General features: G+C 39.8%; 1 protein-coding gene across 1 annotated transcript in view; it reads left to right on the top strand.

The window, feature by feature from the left end:
* unc13bb (unc-13 homolog Bb (C. elegans)) overlaps positions 1-12,112 on the top strand; it is a 93,341-nt gene extending 81,229 nt beyond the window's left edge. Inside the window, exons 33-42 of the mRNA XM_079860525.1 lie at positions 303-323; positions 630-718; positions 4,068-4,214; positions 4,298-4,421; positions 4,697-4,747; positions 6,312-6,389; positions 6,474-6,621; positions 8,328-8,420; positions 8,517-8,676; positions 11,610-12,112. Coding sequence (XP_079716651.1) covers positions 303-323; positions 630-718; positions 4,068-4,214; positions 4,298-4,421; positions 4,697-4,747; positions 6,312-6,389; positions 6,474-6,621; positions 8,328-8,420; positions 8,517-8,676; positions 11,610-11,895 — 1,197 coding nt within the window. The 3' untranslated portion in view covers positions 11,896-12,112. The remainder of the gene's footprint in view (positions 1-302; positions 324-629; positions 719-4,067; positions 4,215-4,297; positions 4,422-4,696; positions 4,748-6,311; positions 6,390-6,473; positions 6,622-8,327; positions 8,421-8,516; positions 8,677-11,609) is intronic.
* Positions 12,113-21,104: the final 8,992 nt, after the last annotated feature.

Raw genomic sequence — 21,104 nt, 5'->3', positions numbered from 1 at the left:
TGACTCCAGGACAAGGGAACCGGAAGTGCTGGACTGCGAACTCATTTCTTGGTTTTGGCCTACAAAAATATGTTGTCCCCTGAAGCACTGTATTGCATCTGCAGTACAAGCTATAGTCATTACATACTAATAGTATTCTATTAGTAATAGTAATAGTATCTAGTTCACCAGAAAGATTTAACCCATCAGCCCTCCATCCTTTTCAATTCAGCTGATTAGTCTAGTTAATTTATGGGGTTATGACATAATTGTTCAAAATGAATGAGAGTTAAACGTGTTCCTTTACTTTGCTCTTTCTGAAGGTGGTGTACAGCAGTAAACAGGTGGGTTACGCAGCCTGTGCTGTGTTTGTGTGTGTGTTTGAGAGCTCATAAACGGAGCACATATACAACACAGGACTCCAGTTCTGTCTTTCTTCATTTCCCCTCTCCTCTCACTGGGACTGTGTGAATTTTCACAGGCTATTCTTGCCCCATCACCGTAAACCATGTTATTTTTCACCCCCTCTGAACTGCCATACCATCAGTGAAGCATTGGGGTTATGAGAATGGTGTTTGTGCACCGGGTGAAGTGATGTGAAGCTGGAGAGTCACAGAACTAATCTGAGCTGTGTGTGTGTGTGTCTGCAGCTGGACACCGAGGCCAGTGACATCCTGAATGATCTACAGGTCAAGCTGAACAACGTCCTGGACGAGCTGAGCAGCACATTTGGAAACACGTCAGTGTTTATATATCATATACACATGGAAAAATGAAAATTCTGTCATTAATTGTTCACCCTCATGTTGTTCCAAACCTGTAAGACTTTTGTTCATCTTCGTAACACAAATTAAGATATTTTTGATGAAATCTGAGTGATTTCTGTCCCTCCATTGACAGCTATGCAACTACCACTTTGATGCCTCAAAAAGTTCATAAACAGATCGTAAAACTAATCCATATGAATTGAGCAGTTTAGTCCAAATTGTCTGAAGAGACTCGATTGCTTTATATGATGAACAGATTGAATTTAGGCTTTTATTCACATATAAACATTCAGAATCAATGAGGTTCATTCTCGTGTTACGCATCACGTTTGAGCTTCAGCAAGAACCAGTGAGGTTCATTCTCGTGTTACGCATCACGTTTGAGCTTCAGCAAGAACCAATGAGATTCATTCTCGTGTTACGCAGCACGTTTGAGCTTCAGCAAGAACCAATGAGGTTCATTCTCGTGTTACGCAGCACGTTTGAGCTTCTGCAAGAACCAATGAGGTTCATTCTCGTGTTACGCAGCACGTTTGAGCTTCAGCAAGAACCAATGAGGTTCATTCTCGCGTTTCGCAGCACGTTTGAGCTTCAGCAAGAACCAATGAGGTTCATTCTCGTGTTACGCAGCACGTTTGAGCTTCAGCAAGAACCAATGAGGTTCATTCTCGTGTTACGCATCACGTTTGAGCTTCTGCAAGAACCAATGAGGTTCATTCTCGTGTTACGCAGCAAGTTTGAGCTTCAGCAAGAACCAATGAGGTTCATTCTCGTGTTACGCAGCAAGTTTGAGCTTCAGCAAGAACCAATGAGGTTCATTCTCGTGTTACGCATCACGTTTGAGCTTCAGCAAGAACCAATGAGGTTCATTCTCGTGTTACGCAGCACGTTTGAGCTTCAGCAAGAACCAATGAGGTTCATTCTCGTGTTACGCAGCACGTTTGAGCTTCAGCAAGAACCAATGAGGTTCATTCTCGTGTTACGCAGCACGTTTGAGCTTCAGCAAGAACCAATGAGGTTCATTCTCGTGTTACGCAGCACGTTTGAGCTTCAGCAAGAACCAATGAGGTTCATTCTCGTGTTACGCAGCAAGTTTGAGCTTCAGCAAGAACCAATGAGGTTCATTCTCGTGTTACGCATCACGTTTGAGCTTCTGCAAGAACCAATGAGGTTCATTCTTGTGTTACGCATCACGTTTGAGCTTCAGCAAGAACCAATGAGGTTCATTCTCGTGTTACGCAGCACGTTTGAGCTTCCGCAAGAACCAATGAGGTTCATTCTCGTGTTACGCAGCACGTTTGAGCTTCAGCAAGAACCAATGAGGTTCATTCTCGTGTTACGCAGCACGTTTGAGCTTCAGCAAGAACCAATGAGGTTCATTCTCGTGTTACGCAGCAAGTTTGAGCTTCAGCAAGAACCAATGAGGTTCATTCTCGTGTTACGCATCACGTTTGAGCTTCTGCAAGAACCAATGAGGTTCATTCTTGTGTTACGCATCACGTTTGAGCTTCAGCAAGAACCAATGAGATTCATTCTCGTGTTACGCATCACGTTTGAGCTTCTGCAAGAACCAATGAGGTTCATTCTCGTGTTACGCAGCACGTTTGAGCTTCTGCAAGAACCAATGAGGTTCATTCTCGTTACGCAGCACGTTTGAGCTTCAGCAAGAACCAATGAGATTCATTCTCGTGTTACGCATCACGTTTGAGCTTCAGCAAGAACCAATGAGATTCATTCTCGTGTTACACATCACGTTTGAGCTTCAGCAAGAACCAATGAGATTCATTCTCGTGTTACACATCACGTTTGAGCTTCAGCAAGAACCAATTAGGTTCATTCTCGTGTTACGCATCACGTTTGAGCTTCAGCAAGAACCAATGAGGTTCATTCTCGTGTTACGCAGCACGTTTGAGCTTCAGCAAGAACCAATGAGGTTCATTCTCGTGTTACGCATCACGTTTGAGCTTCAGCAAGAACCAATGAGGTTCATTCTCGTGTTACGCAGCACGTTTGAGCTTCAGCAAGAACCAATGAGATTCATTCTCGTGTTACGCAGCACGTTTGAGCTTCAGCAAGAACCAGTGAGGTTCATTCTCGTGTTACGCAGCACGTTTGAGCGTCAGCAAGAACCAATGAGGTTCATTCTCGTGTTACGCAGCACGTTTGAGCTTCAGCAAGAACCAATGAGATTCATTCTCGTGTTACGCAGCACGTTTGAGCTTCAGCAAGAACCAATGAGGTTCATTCTTGTGTTACGCAGCACGTTTGAGCTTCAGCAAGAACCAATGAGATTCATTCTCGTGTTACGCAGCACGTTTGAGCTTCAGCAAGAACCAATGAGATTCATTCTCGTGTTACGCAGCACGTTTGAGCTTCAGCAAGAACCAATGAGGTTCATTCTTGTGTTACGCAGCACGTTTGAGCTTCAGCAAGAACCAGTGAGGTTCATTCTCGTGTTACGCAGCACGTTTGAGCTTCAGCAAGAACCAATGAGGTTCATTCTCGTGTTACGCAGCACGTTTGAGCTTCTGCAAGAACCAATGAGATTCATTCTCGTGTTACGCATCACGTTTGAACTTCAATGAACGAAAGTCTTACGGGTGTGGAATGATATGAGAGTGAGTAATTAATGACAGTATTTTCATTTTTGAGTGCACTATCCCTTTATTTTCAGCATAAATTAAAGGCAGCACATGAAATACAGCCAAAATGTATAAATACTGCATAGTTTAAATATTTCACAGTTGCACTATATTAATTATAATTGGTAGAAAAGTGTTCTTGATGAAATTATTCTATCTCGTATATCTCATTAATGTGATACAGTATTTTTATTTATTTATTTATTTATTTATTTACGCATGAAAAAAAACTGGGTTACACTTTATTTTGTGTCCTTGTTAGTGTAATTATACAAATAAGTACTGAGTAATATTAAGAAACAATTCTAGGTTTAGGAATAGGAACAGGGTTCAGTTTAGGGTTAGTTGCACGTAACTATTCATATTTTAATGTTATTACAATAGTAAGCACATGTAACATGTAACACGGACACTATAAAATAGTGTTACCAAAAACTGTAATACAATGGAATTGGTTTGTTAAAATAAGCATAAACAAAATGTAGTACAACACATACCATGATATAAAATATAGAAATTAATAATAACTATTATTGATCATTATAATTTTTATAGCTTCACTCTTTGATGAGTAAAGATTAAAAAGTCCTTAATTGATTTCAATGAAAAAGAAGACTTTTGCACTTACTGAAGTCCAGCACGTTTCTTCTTCATGCTAAACTCTGATGTTCCTCTGTAGTTTCCAGAGCCGTATTGATGACTGCATGCGTCAGATGTCCAGTCTGCTGTACCAGATCAAAGGTCCCGTCAGCGCCAACAGCCGAAACCAGGTGGAGGCCGACTCTGATAACATGCTGCGGCCACTGATGGACTTCCTGGATGCAAAGTGAGTGAAAAACTCCTCACCTGTACAGAAACTACCATTCGTGTACCTGAAACCTGCTCTGATCTGTGTGTATTTGTGAGCAGTTTGATGCTGTTTGCCTCGGTGTGTGAGAAAACTGTGCTGAAGAGAGTGCTGAAGGAGCTGTGGAGGATCGTGATGAACAGTCTTGAGAAGACCATCATCCTTCCTCAGGGCAATGACACCTTTGTAAGACTTGCAAGAGATTCTCACACTTTTTCCAGACAAAGCTGTCTAAATCAAGTGATTTGTTTAGTTTGCCAAAAAATGTTAGATGGACCCTAAATGCTTAATTTTAAGAGCCAGTGGCTCTGTAGCAATTATTTTAGACTGAAACCTTTTAAATGCTTCCTGTAAGAAATACATCATCTTGAAAAGTAAAATGTTAACATGCAAAATCCCTGTTTTACATGTAAAGATTTCCCCAAACACAATGCTATAACACTTTTATCTCTTTCTGGCAGGGAATGATATTTTCAGCGGCTAAAGAACTGGGTCAGCTCTCCAAACTCAAGGTACCGCTTTAGGCTTGTTTAATCCGGACTGTGATCTCTTTAAACCAGCTCAGAGTTCAGCAAGAGAATATAGATGAAGAGTCTCAATTTAAATCCCATCTACATGTTTCTGTATCCTGGTCAGGGCTCGAAAACAAACAAACTTTTAACAGGAAAAACAAAAACAAGTTCAGGTTTAATCCTGAACAGAAACGCTTATTTGAAATGACCATTAACCGGTTAATAATGTTATCTTAGCGTTCTGTTTAATATTTTAATTTGGCAGTCAACCAAACATGAATTCAAATAGTACGGCCTATGCAAATGTGACAGTGTGACATCCAACGTGAGTGAAATACCCGCACTCAGTTGTCAAGTCATCATAGGCAAGTCGCTGACATTAGCTTTTGGATCTCAGGAGTTTTTCCAAGGAAATGTCATTTACCGTTTAAGCATTACATTTAAGTGAAAATGAATGGCAGGTAATATCCAGCATGGTGTGTGTTTTTAAACCAGTGAAAATTCGAGGTTAGTGTAAAAAAAAACGTAATATTTTAAAAATAATTAAACACCATGTTGTCAGAGTTAGTATTGCGGCTTTATTTGTGGTCATATTATTAGTATTTTACCACAATCAAGCTCAAATGGATGTTTTTCACCAGTGAATGTCGGAGATTTGTGTTTTGTCAGTCATTAGAACGTCCGTATCTGAGGCATTAAATGCATTGCATCACGTTTTCATCAACTTACAAGGTTACCAAGTTGTAACTAAGCGAATGCTCAGTTTTCTGTCATTTAATACATTTGACCGAAATCTTGTAAAAAATATTTTTTTAAATGCTATGCACTGGCAGTTCATTTTTGTTCTTGTCATTTTTTATTTTTTTTATTTCTTGTATTTGTGGTCATTTAAATGACCACACTGTGACCTTACATTTCGCAAATCTTCTTGTAATTGCAACTTAATTTCTAGTCATTGCAACTTTATTTCTTGTAATTGTGTTTTTTTCTTGTAACTGTGACTTTATATGCGACAATGTGACCTTGCATATCACAATTGCAATTTTATTTACAACTTTCTTTATTTCTTGTCAACGCAACTTTAATTCTTGTAAATGTGACTTTTTTCTTGTAATTGTGACTTTATATGGAACAACGTGACCATACATCTGATATTTCCAACTCTATTTATTCCTCATAATTGCAACTTTATTTCTTGTAATTGTGACTTTTTTTCTTGTAATTGTGTCTTTATATGCAACAGTGTGACCTTACATCTCACAGTTGCAACTTTATTTCTCAAAGTTCCAACTGTATTTTCCTTTATTTCTTTTTTTAAACCCTCACAATTTTTTTTATTTTTTACTCTTGAGGCAGAAACGGTTTTCCATAGGTTTCTGATGTCAGAAATCCAAAAACATTAAAACATTACCGCCTCTATTTACAAGTCAATGACATCTATTCAGCGTTCAGATACTCCTGTCCATTGAGGTGATAAGAAGGAAACTGTTGTAGAGTTTTGGTTTGCGTCAGAGGTTGTTTTTTGTATTGTGTGGGGTTTTTTTAATAGTTTTTGCCTCTGCAGGATCACATGTCTGGTGACGCAAAAAGCCTGACGCCCAAGCAGTGCGCGGTCATGGACGTGGCCCTCGATACCATAAAGGTATAAATTAAGTTTTCTTTAAAGCAGCTGTAAAGTTTCATGTTGTTTCAAAATTAATCTTTGGTTATTTACTATCCTCTGCAGCAATACTTCCATGCTGGAGGAAACGGATTGAAGAAGGCCTTCCTGGAGAAGAGTCCGGAACTGTCCTCACTGAGACATGCGCTGTCCCTCTATACCCAGACCACTGACACACTCATCAAGACCTTTGTTACTTCTCAGCATGCTCAAGGTAAACACATATAGTGACACATCCACACTATCTTCATAAATATAGCATCATAATAGCAATATTAAAGCAATAGCATGACAATTCAGTCATCATTTGCACATGTTGTTCCAAACCTGTATGACTGACTTACTTCCGTGGAACATAAAAGTTCACACTGTCTTTTCCATATAATGATATAACTTCACTGATCACTCTCTTATATCTTCCTATTCATATACTTTGATATCTTAAAGATTAGTTTAAGCAATGCTTCACTAGGTGTCAGTATTGAGCTGTGGATAACTGTAGACGGGACTCATTTGAATACTTTTTGTACAGAAACCTCTTGATCTCTTCAAGCTTTATCTGTCTCTCACTGCTTAATGTGGCTACTGTCCATGTTTCTCTGTTGTTGTTCTTGTTTTTAATGCCTTGCTTTTGATCGTTGTCTCTTTCACTGCTGCTTCTGCCTGTGTCTCTGCCCCAAGTGCATAATGGGAAGGGTATGAGGATAACACCTAGTGAGAAAATGCCGCCCTCCAGGGGTAGGTCACCACAGACTCCCTGAGACCTGAATACCCTCACAGCCCCCTTCTCCAGATCCGTTCCTACATTTGTTATGGGTTCATTTGCCCTCTAATGGAGTGAATCTCACAATCACCATGTCATAGTTCATCCAAAACTTAAAATGAATAAATGTTATTTTGCATGAAGAAAATGAAGCCTATTTTAGGAGCATTAAAGACGCCATGAAATAGCTCTATGGTTTTTCCCTGTGTTGATGTATTTCCAGGAAGTTGAGATGCAACATTTTTTAAATACAGTAGTTAGTGGTACTGGGAAACAAGGAGGCAGGAACAGAGGAGGAGCACATGGCTAACACAAACAAAGACAGAGCCATATGTTCAAGCACAACACAAACATAGAGACATGAAACAAAGACAACACAGACAAAGCTGCCAGGGCAGAACCCTGACACTCCCACTGTAATTTAGGCTCTGCGTTCCCTTTGTCAATGTTATCACGTCCTATTTATGTAAATTGGGTACAGTTGGTACATCTTTCCTCTCTGTTTTTCTAATGCTGACATTTTTCTTAAAGGGGTCATCGGATGCAAAATTCACTTTCATATGGTGTTTGCTTATAAATGTGTCTTTGCAGTGTGTGGACACAACCACCATACAATGGAAAAAATCCATTCATGCTCCGCCCACGACCACTGACGGACTGTCCCGTATTAGCATATTTCTGCCCTCAGCCATTCGACACCCCCCATGGAAGAGAGGGGTGGGGTGAGCAGTTGCTCATTATCATTTAAAGAGACATGCACCGAAACAGGTCACTGTGAACAAAGCTGTTTTTGAGGAGGTAAAAAGGGTGTTGTTTTACACAACCATTGAGGAATTTTAACCAAAGTATGTTACAAACAAAAAATCATACCAACTTGTGGAAAATGGGCATCCGATGACCCCTTTAAAATCTCCTCCACCGTGCATGTGAGGCCTTTGTTTCACTGTGTGTGTGTACCTACTTAACCCTAATTTGGTACTCCAAAGTGAGCTAAACCTGACAAAACCTCATTTTGGGTTTTCTGAGAAAGAATTTGAACAGATTTTCTTTCTTTCTGGTTAGGTTATAGTATTTATAACTTCTCAATATATAAAAAAAACTGAAGTCTATGGATTATCCCCATTTAGATAACTAAGTAAATATATCTGTGTGTTTAGGCTCAGGAGTTGATAAACCAGTAGGGGAAGTATCCATACAGATCGACCTCTTTACTCACCCGGGCACAGGAGAGCATAAAGTTACAGTTAAAGGTATGTCTTACTGCATTTTTATCTGTTTTAAGTGAGCTTTTTTTCTGTTCCACAAGTGTATTGTCTGATGGCAGAATCACATTTTTCTTTGTCTAGTTGTGGCTGCCAACGATCTGAAGTGGCAGACGTCTGGGATGTTTCGGCCGTTTGTGGAGGCCACCATGATCGGCCCTCATCTCAGCGACAAGAAGCGCAGGTTCACCACCAAATCAAAGAACAACAGCTGGGCGCCCAAATTCAACGAGACCTTCCATTTGTGAGTGCAAAACCTAGTCATTCAGGACAAATTAGATTAATGAACAACGGTACAGTAAACAATGATGCGTGAGGAATTAAATGAGAGCACAAAATGGTTGCATCTCTCTCTTTCACAATTATGGATGGATAGATAGAAGGATGGATGGATGGATGGATGGGTGGATAGTGTGTAACGGTACACAGAAGTCATGGTTCGGTACGTACCTTTGTTGTGGGGTCACGTTGCGATACGAGTTCGGTACAATAGGAAAAATGGTCACACTTTAGTTCAGGTCCAAATATCACTATTAACTAACTATTAACTATGACTTTTGCCTCAATAAACTCTTAATTACTGCTTATTAATAGTTAGTACGGTAGTTGTTAAGTTTTGGTATTGGGTAGGATTAGGGATGTAGAATATGGTAATGCAGAATAGTTAATAGAATTGGACCCTAAACTAAAGTGTTACTGGAAAAGCAACAAATCCACAATGCTAGGTTTCTTTTCATTTATTTTGAACAGACAGTAGTGCAAATGACAGTTTGTTCCACCTAGCGGCCTTTAGTCCCCCTGAGGTAGTTAGTGCTTCATACACTATGGGAGGCTGTACAGTACCAAGCAGTAAACAGAATGCACTCTTGCATAGGTCATATTTTGTTGCAGAGCTGATCAAATCAAAAGTATTTGGCCACAATCAGCTACAAAACTGAAAAGCATGTTGTGTTATAAAAGTACAAAATAAATAGAAGAATGAAAAATGTAACTTGTGCATTAGGAGTGTTACAATTTGTTCCACTTAAATTATATTTAAACATTCAAAGCTTAATCCCAACCCTCCTATACTCAATTTTACACGTTCCGCTCCGTTTCACGCACAGTTGAGTGCGCGAGCCTTTCAAAGTATACTCCCTTGTCCGTGAGCGCAGAAAGACGCATTCGGCGCATGCGCACAAACTAGTGGACTTTGTTTTCAAGTGCTCAAGTCATTCGCATATGCGAATTCGAATCGCATTCTTCTGCTCTTTTTCCTGTTGTGACTGTTAGCAAACAGCATTGCATTACCGCGCGCCCTCTTCTGGATTGAAGTGTGGATCGCTGTTACTCACTGTATTCATTGTCTGACTGTATGTACTGTGACTGTTCGGTATGAATGCATGTACCAGTACACCCCTAGTGGATGGGTGGATGGATGGATGGATGGATGGATGGATGGATGGATGGATGGATGGATGGATGGATGGATGGATGGGTGGATGGATGGGTGGATGGATGGGTGGATGGATGGATGGATGAATGGACAGACTGAAGGGTGTATATAGATGGATATACGGATCGATGGGTTGTAAATAGTACAAGTAAATAATGAATTAATGAAATACTGTGACTGTTCGGTATGAATGCATGTACCAGTGGATGGGTGGATGGGTGGTTGGATGGGTGGTTGGATGGATGGGTGGATGGATGGATGGGTGGATGGATGGGTGGATGGATGAATGGACAGACTGAAGGGTGTATATAGATGGATATACGGATCGATGGGTTGTAAATAGTACAAGTAAATAATGAATTAACCCTCAGACGGTCCTCGGTCATTTCTGACCGATAAATTTTCTGTTTTGAATTTCTAAAAATCACAGCTTCATCAGAATGTTATGAAACTTGGTGACTTTTATGGCATTAGGTATGTGAATACAAAAAAAAATTGAGGTCATGATCCGAGCATGCTAAGTGGTTGTAAAAAAAATAGTGACGATTTTGGTCTTCGGTCAAAAATGACCGACCCATAGGAAATGAATGGGAAATTGACAAAAAAAAAAAATTTCTCCGAATTTTTGTGTGTACAATCTACAAATCGGCCTCAATCCTAAAAAAAAGTACACCGCTGTAAAGGGGTGACACTCTACAACATCAAGAGTACAAAAAAGACACACCCACCCACACACACACACATACAAACACACTTTTATACACATAAAGACCAATAAATTTTGATTACAAAAAATCTGTTTTGAATTTTTAAAAATCACAGCTTCATTGGAATGTTACGAAACTTGGTGACTTGTATGGCATTAGGTATGTGCACACACAAAAAAATTGAGGTCATGATTCGAGCATGCTAAGTGGTCGTAAAAAAAATAGTCACACTTGTGGTCTTCGGTCAAAAATGACCCCCATAGAAAATGAATGGGAAATTGAAAAAAAAAATGAAAAAAAATAAAAAAAATGTAATATTATTTTACAAAAAGTGTTATAATTGAATGTATTTTTTGTTACAAATTCTGTACAAAAAAAAAAGTAAATGTGTCCATAAACAGCTGGGGAATTCACATGCCTCTCCATAGAGAACTGTAGATGCCATCTAGTGGTTACACCATGCTCCTACGCTTTCTCTCCATACTCTCACCAGATGGTGCTAATCTGCTTCAAACATTTTTTTTTTGAAGGCCTAGACTCTATATTAAACTAAAATACTGTATAATTTTTTTTTTTAAAAATACATATATTTATATAAATTTTTTAATTATTTTCAATGGCAAAAATAGACCATAAATATTGCATAAATATTAATAAATTCAATAAAATTATCTCAAAATACAAAATTAAAAAGAATAAATATTATAGAACAAAAATAAATTGCATTGGTTTTACTGGGATGGAGGAAGTTTCATTTTTAGGCCTCCGGTCACTTCTGACCGGGAAGGCCCAGGATGTGACTCCGAAACGAAGACCGTCTGAGGAAATACTGTGACTGTTCGGTATGAATGCATGTACCAGTACACCCCTAGTGGGTGGATGGATGGGTGGATGGGTGGATGGATGGGTGGATGGGTGGATGGATGGGTGGATGGATGAATGGACAGACTGAAGGGTGTATATAGATGGATATACGGATCGATGGGTTGTAAATAGTACAAGTAAATAATGAATTCCCCCTCTCTGTCTGTGCAGTATTCTTGGGAACGAGGATGGGCCGGAGTGTTATGAGCTGCAGGTGTGTGTGAAGGACTACTGCTTCGGCCGTGCGGACCGCGTGGTTGGTATCGCCGTCATACAGTTGCGTGATGTCGCACCGAAGGCCAGCTGCGCCTGCTGGTGTCCGCTGGGTCCACGGGTACACATCGATGACACGGGCCTCACCGTCATGCGCATCCTCTCCCAGCGCTCGGGTGACGAGGTGGCCAAAGAGTTCGTGAAACTCAAGTCCGAGACCCGCTCTGCCGAGGAGGGGAGGTGAGGACGTTCTAGGACAGCCGAGGACAATCTGAAACTCTTAGTTGTTGACGGATAAACAAAGGCTGGATTTCAACACTGTCACCTTTCTGTGTCCACATCAATGTTTTTGCTGCCCACTGACACACACTTGTGTACCACAGAGAAGGGCTTTCAGCGGCCATGTGACATTTTATAAAGAGCACTGTTAGTCTAAAAGTGAATGGGGAGTCATCCTGATATGATCATTTTTTCCATATGTTGATATACAATGAGAAACACACTCAAACACCAAGCCACTGACAAACTAGCAAAGGACTAGTCAGGGTAGATGCCATATTTGATGAAAAACGAGACTGTGATGGATGGACATACAGTACTGGGTTGTATCGTGCCTAACTTTTGCCTAATTATGTTTGTTGTCAATTAGATCTTTTTTTAGAAATATGTATTTAAGTGAATAATGAAAACAGACCACATTTACTCCAAAACATACAATTAAATATAATATAAAAATAAGAAATTATTACATTTGTAGAATTTTACATTCATAAAATGAATCCTGTTTAGGACTGTTTTGACATTGGCATTATTTTTCTTGACTGTTAAACTCATTTCACACCTTAAATTCTAATTTCTATTTATGAATTGTTTTACTAATAATGGCAATGCCGATTTTCATTACAGGTAAAATTGCAGGTATTTAAGATGGAACAACAAATACTATGATTTATTAATATATGAATACTTAACTGTGTAAAAAATACAATTAATATTATAAAATAATTCATAAAAAAATTCACAATGCAAATAATATAAAATGTTATTAAAAATAGACTAGTAAAATATCATTCCTTTTTTTTCTGATTTTGGGGTGAATTTTGACCCTGACATTTATGAGATGCTTCCATTTTGTGATTCAACGTCAAGGCACACAACAGTAAAACCAGGCATGTCTCTCTCACAAACATTTTTGTGAACATGGTTGTGGAAAAATATTGTGTCTATCCCTGACTTAAGTTCCTGTGAGTATTCAGAATGGTTGAATCTGAGATTTGACCTCCGACCATTAGATGGCGCTGTGAGTGTGTGGGGGTGTGTATTAGTTTGTAGAATACACAGTTTCCACATCTATTCATGCACTTTTTCTCTGTTAACCCCTTTTGCATTGTGTTTATTGCCTTATTTTGTGGATGCTGTGAATGTGTCAGTTTGAAATGTAATGATTACGATTGTTATGAATGTTGTGGCTCCTGAGACACAGTGTGTTAGTTTCCAAGGGGCCAGATCTCATTCACTTGGTGTTGTGGAGTGATTCGTTGCATGAATCAGAATAAGTAATCAAAACCGACAAGTCAAAAAAAAACATTTTTTAGAGAGACATCATGTACATTTCACATCATTTCCAAGTCTGCTCGCACGTGACGCATCCATCAGCCGAAAGTGTGCCTTTGTTACAGGCTTTGCGGCCTCTCAGATGATGGATGACCTGTTTGCACCTCAACCCACAAATATTCTGCCTCTTACGGTCACCATTCGTTTCAAAGTGAGCGGTACTTCAGCCATCGTTTATGACCAGTAGATGGCAGCAATAATCTCGAGTTCACATTTACACCTGCTTTTTGTTTTTGTCCAACGAAAGACCATGCAGGATCATCGGACAGTATTGAAGCTAAAATGTGTGAATGCTTTATGGGGCGTTGTGTAATATATTTTCAATACTATTTATAAAGTGGAATGAGAGCGCTGAAAAAATCAGCTTCAACTGGGAGGAGAAAATAAGAAAGTTAACAAATATCTGATCAAGCTCAAATACGATCACTGATCAATTAAAGGTAGTAGTGAGGTTTCTTTTTCGTTTCAAAGCGGCCTTATTTTATTTGCTCTGATATTTTCTATTTAAATGATTTTAACTTTTTTTTTTTTTTAATTAAAGATGAGTGTCTTTTTTCTGTGAAGTCTTGTTACGCTGTTTCTTTGTTTTGCTTGACTGATTTATTTTCTTCAGTTGTTCATTTGAGGAATTTTGTACTGTGTTGTGCTTTGTTTTTCCAGAAATTACTCAAAATGCAAAAACAAACAGGAAAAGGACAGTAACACTAGATCTTTCCCTTCGTTTGTTGTCTGTGCAAAAAGTCTCTCCTTTTTAAACCAAATTTCAATGTAAATTATTGTATTTTTCACAAGCACTGCCAATATGTAAAATGTATGTTAATATTGCCAATCATTATTGTGACTGTTAAACCTGTTATTTATTTCTGTACATTTCTCACTTCTAACTCTGTGTCACTTTATATACTGTTACCGTTGTTTAGGCCAGCAGTGTTTGGACTGTATTTTAGAAAAGAACTGTCACTCTTTGTAATATACACATTCCTTGTGCCAACTTGTAGAAGTTCTCACCTTTTTTCAAACTCTTGAAACAACACTGACAATAATCACTGAGATTACTCACATTTTTAAGTTATATAGGTATTGTACACTGTCACTGACAAGGAAAAATGTGTTATAATATTTGTGTGTGCACACGCAACAAATGAATTTATGTATAAAGTAACTTAAACTAATATTTGCTTGATGTCATTTATGTAAAAGAAAAAATTGTGTGATGGGCAGTTTATTTAAATGATTTAGTTAAATGATTATTCACTGAAAATTGTCATTCGCTCTCACTCTCAAATTTGAGTGTGTGGAAGACAGGGCTGCACGAAATTGTAGAAAAAAATTCCATTGCGATATTTAGTTTTTCTGCAATATATATTGCAATATGAGAACAATTTCACCTGATGACTTGAATAGCTGTATTTGGAATGAATTAATCATTCTAGAATGATTGGGGTGGTTTTGTTGGGGTGCTGCATAGAAAATGATAAATTATAAGCATATATAAATACAATAGAACAAAGATACACATGAAATAAGCAGTGCTTTGTTTTTCAGGTAAGTCTAACAGTGTTAAGGTATGGAAATTGAATAATTAAAGGGATAGTTCACTTTAAAATGAAAATTCGGTCATCCCTCACCCTCAAGTTGTTTCAAACCTGAATTTATTTCTTTTGCTGAACACAAAGGAAGATATTTCGAAGAATGTCAGTAACCAAATAGTTAACTGGTCCCATTGACTTCCATAGTAGGAAAAAAAATACTATGGAAGTCAATGGGACCAGTTAACTGTTTGGTTACTGACATTTTTCAAAATATCTTCCTTTGTGTTCAGCAGAAGAAATAAATTAATACGGGTTTGAAACAACTTGAGGGTGAGTATATGATGACCGAATTTTCATTTTAAAGTGAACTATCCCTTTAAATGTAAAGTAACACTGCATAGTCTTCACTGTACAAATTAAATATACAGTGAGGAAAATAAGTATTTGAACACCCTGCTATTTTGCAAGTTCTCCCACTTGGAAATCATGGAGGGGTCTGAAATTGTCATCGTAGGTGCATGTCCACTGTGAGAGACAATCTAAAAAAAAAAAATCCAGAAATCACAATATATGATTTTTTAACTATTTATTTGTATGATACAGCTGCAAATAAGTATTTGAACACCTGTCTATCAGCTAGAATTCTGACCCTCAAAGACCTGTTAGTCTGCCTTTAAAATGTCCACCTCCACTCCATTTATTATCCTAAATTAGATGCACCTGTTTGAGGTCGTTAGCTGCATAAAGACACCTGTCCACCCCATACAATCAGTAAGAATCCAACTACTAACATGGCCAAGACCAAAGAGCTGCCCAAAGACACTAGAGACAAAATTGTACACCTCCACAAGGCTGGAAAGGGCTACGGGGAAATTGCCAAGCAGCTTGGTGAAAAAAGGTCCACTGTTGGAGCAATCATTAGAAAATGGAAGAAGCTAAACATGACTGTCAATCTCCCTCGGACTGGGGCTCCATGCAAGATCTCACCTCGTGGGGTCTCGATCCTAAGAAAGGTGAGAAATCAGCCCAGAACTACACGGGAGGAGCTGGTCAATGACCTGAAAAGAGCTGGGACCACCGTTTCCAAGGTTACTGTTGGTAATACACTAAGACGTCATGGTTTGAAATCATGCATGGCATGGAAGGTTCCCCTGCTTAAACCAGCACATGTCAAAACTACAGGAAACGTTTGACCTCTGTAATTGCAAACAAAGGCTACTGTACCAAATATTAACATTAATTTTCTCAGGTGTTCAAATACTTATTTGCAGCTGTATCATACAAATAAATAGTTAAAAAATCATACATTGTGATTTCTGGATTTTTTTTTGGACAGTGGACATGCACCTACAATGACAATTTCAGACCCCTCCATGATTTCTAAGTGGGAGAACTTGCAAAATAGCAGGGTGTTCAAATACTTATTTTCCTCACTGTAATTAATCTTTGTTCAAGCTAGAAAATATTTTCTCTTTGTATTTTGTTGTTTGCTTAACATGAATGACAAACAGCAGCAGGAACATTTAGGCTGCTGTCACTTTAAGACCGAATGCAGGGATCCAATATAATGATGCGCATCAGTTTTCTTTCTCAATTGTTTGTTAACAAGAGCCATTAGCGACTGTGTTCACATTCAGTCAGTTCACTCACTTTTCTGACGCATGACGACATGGGCGGGGTCACCTACCCACAGCATATAAATGCAGTCGCATGCGTCATTCCCTTTGTTCTTCAGCTCTTCAGCGTGATGTTAGAATACAATCACGCAATATTTTCGCAAGAAGCCCACGGTGGTGATTCTTGTCGAAACTAAGCCATAAAAGAGAAAGCTTTCAGCACAAGTTTAGCTTTGCTAACGAAGGGCTAATAAGTTTTTCTCAAACAAAATGTTTAAATATGCCACATTCACTAGAAAACCCACGGTGGTGACACTTGTTGAAGGAAAAGGTTTGAACAAAACACATTGGTTTGTTCACGACATGGTTCCTCTAGCTGCCCTAAGCCTGAATGAAACTTTGACTGTCGGGGGGATGATTCTGTCTCACTGGATGTGAGCGAGGAATGGAATGATGATATATATTTTTCAAGTAGGGCAGATCAGGCTCCCCCAAGGTGGATGGAAGTGAAGTGATGGCCCTTGCACTGAGAGCGGCAACAAAGTTTGTCGGTTAAGTGGCCTGATACAGAGAAGCTCACGGGTTCTATTTGACTCCTGTAAAAGCAGTGGTGAGAACTTGCCTGCCAATCTATCAGTGGGACTATCTTTTTTTTTTTCAATCCCTCCTCTGTTACTGTGGAGTAATTGCAACTTCTGTGTCTAAGAGGGCTTCCCCAGTACTGAGAGAGGACATCTGTGTCAATTCAGGCGGTGCCACAAGGGAAGATGGAGGAATAGGTTTTTCAGCTGTTACTTCCTCCTCCCTAAGAAAAGAGGGGTTTCCGCCCTATCTTAGACTTGCGTCAGTTGAACAAACACTTTTAAGGTGTTACAAGTTCAAAATGCTGGCAGTATGTCACCTGTTATGGCATCTGCATCCCCGGGATTGGCTTGCATCGGTGGATTTGCACGATGCATATTTCCACAATCCACCCGGGGCACAACAAATTTTTCGGAGGTCTCCGTTGAGGGGATTGCCTACAAGTTATAGGTCCCTATATTGCTGTGCATATCTGCAAGATGTGCAGAAACTATGTTGGTTCTACGGTGCCATCAGAGCGTAAAATGATTATCCTATTTGGGGGGCCTGCTCCTGGCTGCAGACAGCAGGGAACGAGCAGTGTTACAAACACATGCACTTGTTTTACATTTATGAGCTCTGGGATTCCAGATTAATCTCAAAAGGGGCTGTTATATCTCGGTATGGAGATAGATTCAGAGCTGAACAGAGGGCGGAGGATTTTCATGGCTGTCTGGCTCAGTTTTGGCTGGGGAGACAAGTGCGTTTTCTTCTTACAGTATTGAGACCTCAGGGGCTCATGGCCTCAATAGCAGTTGCATGGCTGGATTTCCCCTCTTTGTGCGTGGCTTCTGGTGCTTGGCGCTCGGTAGCTTGCTGTATGGCACACGACATTTAAGCATAGGTATGTCGATAGTGCCGTTGTGTGTTCAGACCCTGATCCCCAGGGAAACCTAAATCTGTTGACAGAAGGAATTACCTTGGGCAGGGTTACTGCATGTCATGTGTAGTAGTGACGACAAATGCGTCTCAACACAGACTAGAAACTCTGTAAGAGGAGAGTGGTTGACAGCGCTGTAAGATTTCCACATACATTTTTTGGAGTAGTTCTCCTGATGCTGAAACACTTAGCAGGGTAAACGTATATAAGCAGGCAAGGGGGTACTCCCTCTCTCTGCTACAGTTGGCACGGACGCTCTTGATATGGGGCAGACCTGCAGTCTACCCTGGAGTGGCGTGTGCACCCTTGTTGTGGATCTTCTTGCATCTACAGAAAACATGCCACACCCACTGTTTTCTTGATTATGGAGAGGATTGTCCCGCTCAGTGGATGCCCTGTCACATGTATAGCCCAGGACTCTGTACACTGATTTTGGTAACGTCTTGCTGGCCAGCGAAGACATAGTGCGTGTGCATCATGACGTTGCTGTCACCTATCACCCAGAACGGGGGTATCTAGGGGTCTACCTGTTGAGCGAGGGGAAAATCTAATTGTAGCAACAATACAGAAGTGCTTGCATTTTGAAGTGCGTTGCATTGCTTTGAAGTAGCGTGTATTTGAAGCTTGGTGCGGGCGAAGATCTGAATCGACGTATCAGTGCCTGATTGACGGGATACTGTGTTCTTTTCTGAAGAACTGAAAGTCACTCCCATTCCACGCTGGAAGTTTAATGGATGGTTGCTTCGGCTTGTCATGAGGGCATTAATGGTGCTGCGCCAAAACACTTACCTGCTTGCCTTTCGATTCCTTTAAGGCGCGGGTACACTTCATTTTCCGCTCCATCTCGCACACATTTGAGAGTGTGAGCCTTTCAAAGTATACTCCTTTGGTCGCATGGGTGGAAAGGTGCTTTCGGCACGTGCACTATCTAGTGGATTTTGTTTTTTAAGTGCTTTAGTTTTCAAGTGCTCTCTCTTCTATAGCTGGTGTGTGTTGAGCACACTGGCGCCGTTGTTCTGTGGCTGCTGTCGCATCATCCAAGTGGATGCTGCACACTGGTGGTGGTTGAGGAGAGATCCCTTACATGATTGTAAAGCGCTTGGGGTGTGTGGTAGTACATAGGAAACACGCTATATAAATACCTCATTCATGTCACTCGCACATGTGCTTTTGTACACGCACCCTCCGCGCGGTCACAAAAATTGGGCTGCACACGGACGGTGTGGGCGGACTCTCCTGATAATTACGTCACACGGACAGTGCGCGGACCGTCATGGAGCTTCCTCGTTCCACTCCATCTTTCACACAGTTGAGAGCGCGAGCTTTTCAAGGTACATTCCTTTGGTCATAAGTGCAAAAGTGGACTTTGTTCCCAAGCGATCAAGTCATACATGCACTGTATGCCATGGACCCTTCTGTTGACGAAAATTACGTCACGTGGATGGTGCGCAGAACGAGGGGTCCGTGCTCACCGCAGGGTTCTTTTAACCAGGGGCTGTCTTTCTCTTAAAAACGGGATATGTGGTCCTTTAAGTTTAGTTCAGTGACTTTGCGGGGCATGCATATATTTCCCATAGTCATGTGTTGTAGCCTACTGAGTGAACTGACAGAATGAGAACTTTGAGTTATGCATATAACTACTATTCCCAGAAGAAGGGAAACGAGGTACAACACCTCTGAGCCCCAGGCAGTCGGAGGCTCGGTGAAGAGCTGGACTGAACAAAGGGAATGACGCATGCGATTGCATTTATATGCTGTGAGCATGTGGCCCCGCCCACATCGTCATGCGGCATTGGCCTTTCAGCCGTGAATGAAGGTGTCTGCAGCAGAAACTGCAAGAGTGTGATATCCTAGTCATGTGTTGTACCTTGTTTCCCTCCTTCTAGGAACAGTAGTTATATGCATAACTCAACGTTTAGGAGGATACTTGCCGAGACTGGCATTTTGACATCATTTTGCGTGTATGTGTCTGTAAGCACAAATAGACTCGGAAGAGAATGTAATTCTGTGTTCGTGTTCTGTCTGTGCTGCTGTGTGTGAGCACACAGAAAACAGCACGCAAGTTCCGAATTTAGGTCTCTTTCTCTTTTTTTTTTTTTTTTTAGGTCTTGTGCTCAAATTATTTAAAATCGCTTGAAAGTTGAAATTGACAGGACCTAAAACACATGCAAATTATAAACTTTCGCTCTATGATGGTTAAACTTTGCAATTAATCACGTGCGTTTCGATTAGCTACGATCCCTTCTATACTTGACATCGCACATCCTACAATCAGAACTACAGTATGACTTGAAGACTTACAATATAGAGAACAAATAATATGGATTGCTTTTATGAACTTTTATGGTGTTTTTTCTCCTCTTTTTATTGCATTTGTCCCCATTTACCTTCATGATTTGAAAAAGAACAGCATGAACCTAACTATCTTCTTTTGTCGTCCACGGATCATACAGGTTCAAAACCTCATTGGGGTGAGTAAACACACCCCAAAAATGTATCACAACTTTTAATCTTTTGTCAAATCAACTTAGATAATTAATGTTGTTCAGATAACATAATATTTTGAGTTTCTATTTATTAAACCAATCTCTTTGTTGTATTAACTCAATTTATTTTTTTTTATTTCAATGAACTCAAAATTTTAAAGCAACCAGGTAACTTACTTTAAGTTAAATCAACAATAATTTTTTACAGTGGTTTGCGCACATGCGCCAACTCGTTGAGCTATGGTGCTCATGTAGTAAATTTGAGTTTTAATCCGGCTTGCAACATTTGCTGTTCTTCTGCCCTTTCTTTGTAACCTGTATCAATAAAAGAGGCAATAAAACAGCTCTATCTTGCATATTTTCAGCTGACATGTGATATAGTATGCTGTAAACATGATATTTATATGTATGCTCCATCTGTTTTGGAGTGTTTTGATAGCTTTTACCGATAGGAGAGAGTTCCATGTAATATCTCAGTAGATTGTCCTATACAGCAATTAGATTAAATGGAAGAATTGTCTCCTGAGCTGTAAACGAGCAAACTCTTGAGTAATAAAATTAGTTTCTTCTTGGTACGGCTGTCCAAATTTGAGCTATACTATGTAAATGAGATTGGAAGATTTTTCATTATATTAAAAATCAGCCGTTTTCTAGCGACTGGCTCACGCCATTCCCTCATCCATCTGTTTTACCAGCTTCCCTCT

Source organism: Squalius cephalus (assembly GCF_949319135.1).
Source record: "Squalius cephalus genome assembly, chromosome: 24".
Classification (NCBI taxonomy): domain Eukaryota; kingdom Metazoa; phylum Chordata; class Actinopteri; order Cypriniformes; family Leuciscidae; genus Squalius; species Squalius cephalus.
This window is presented reverse-complemented; position numbering and strand designations above follow the sequence as displayed.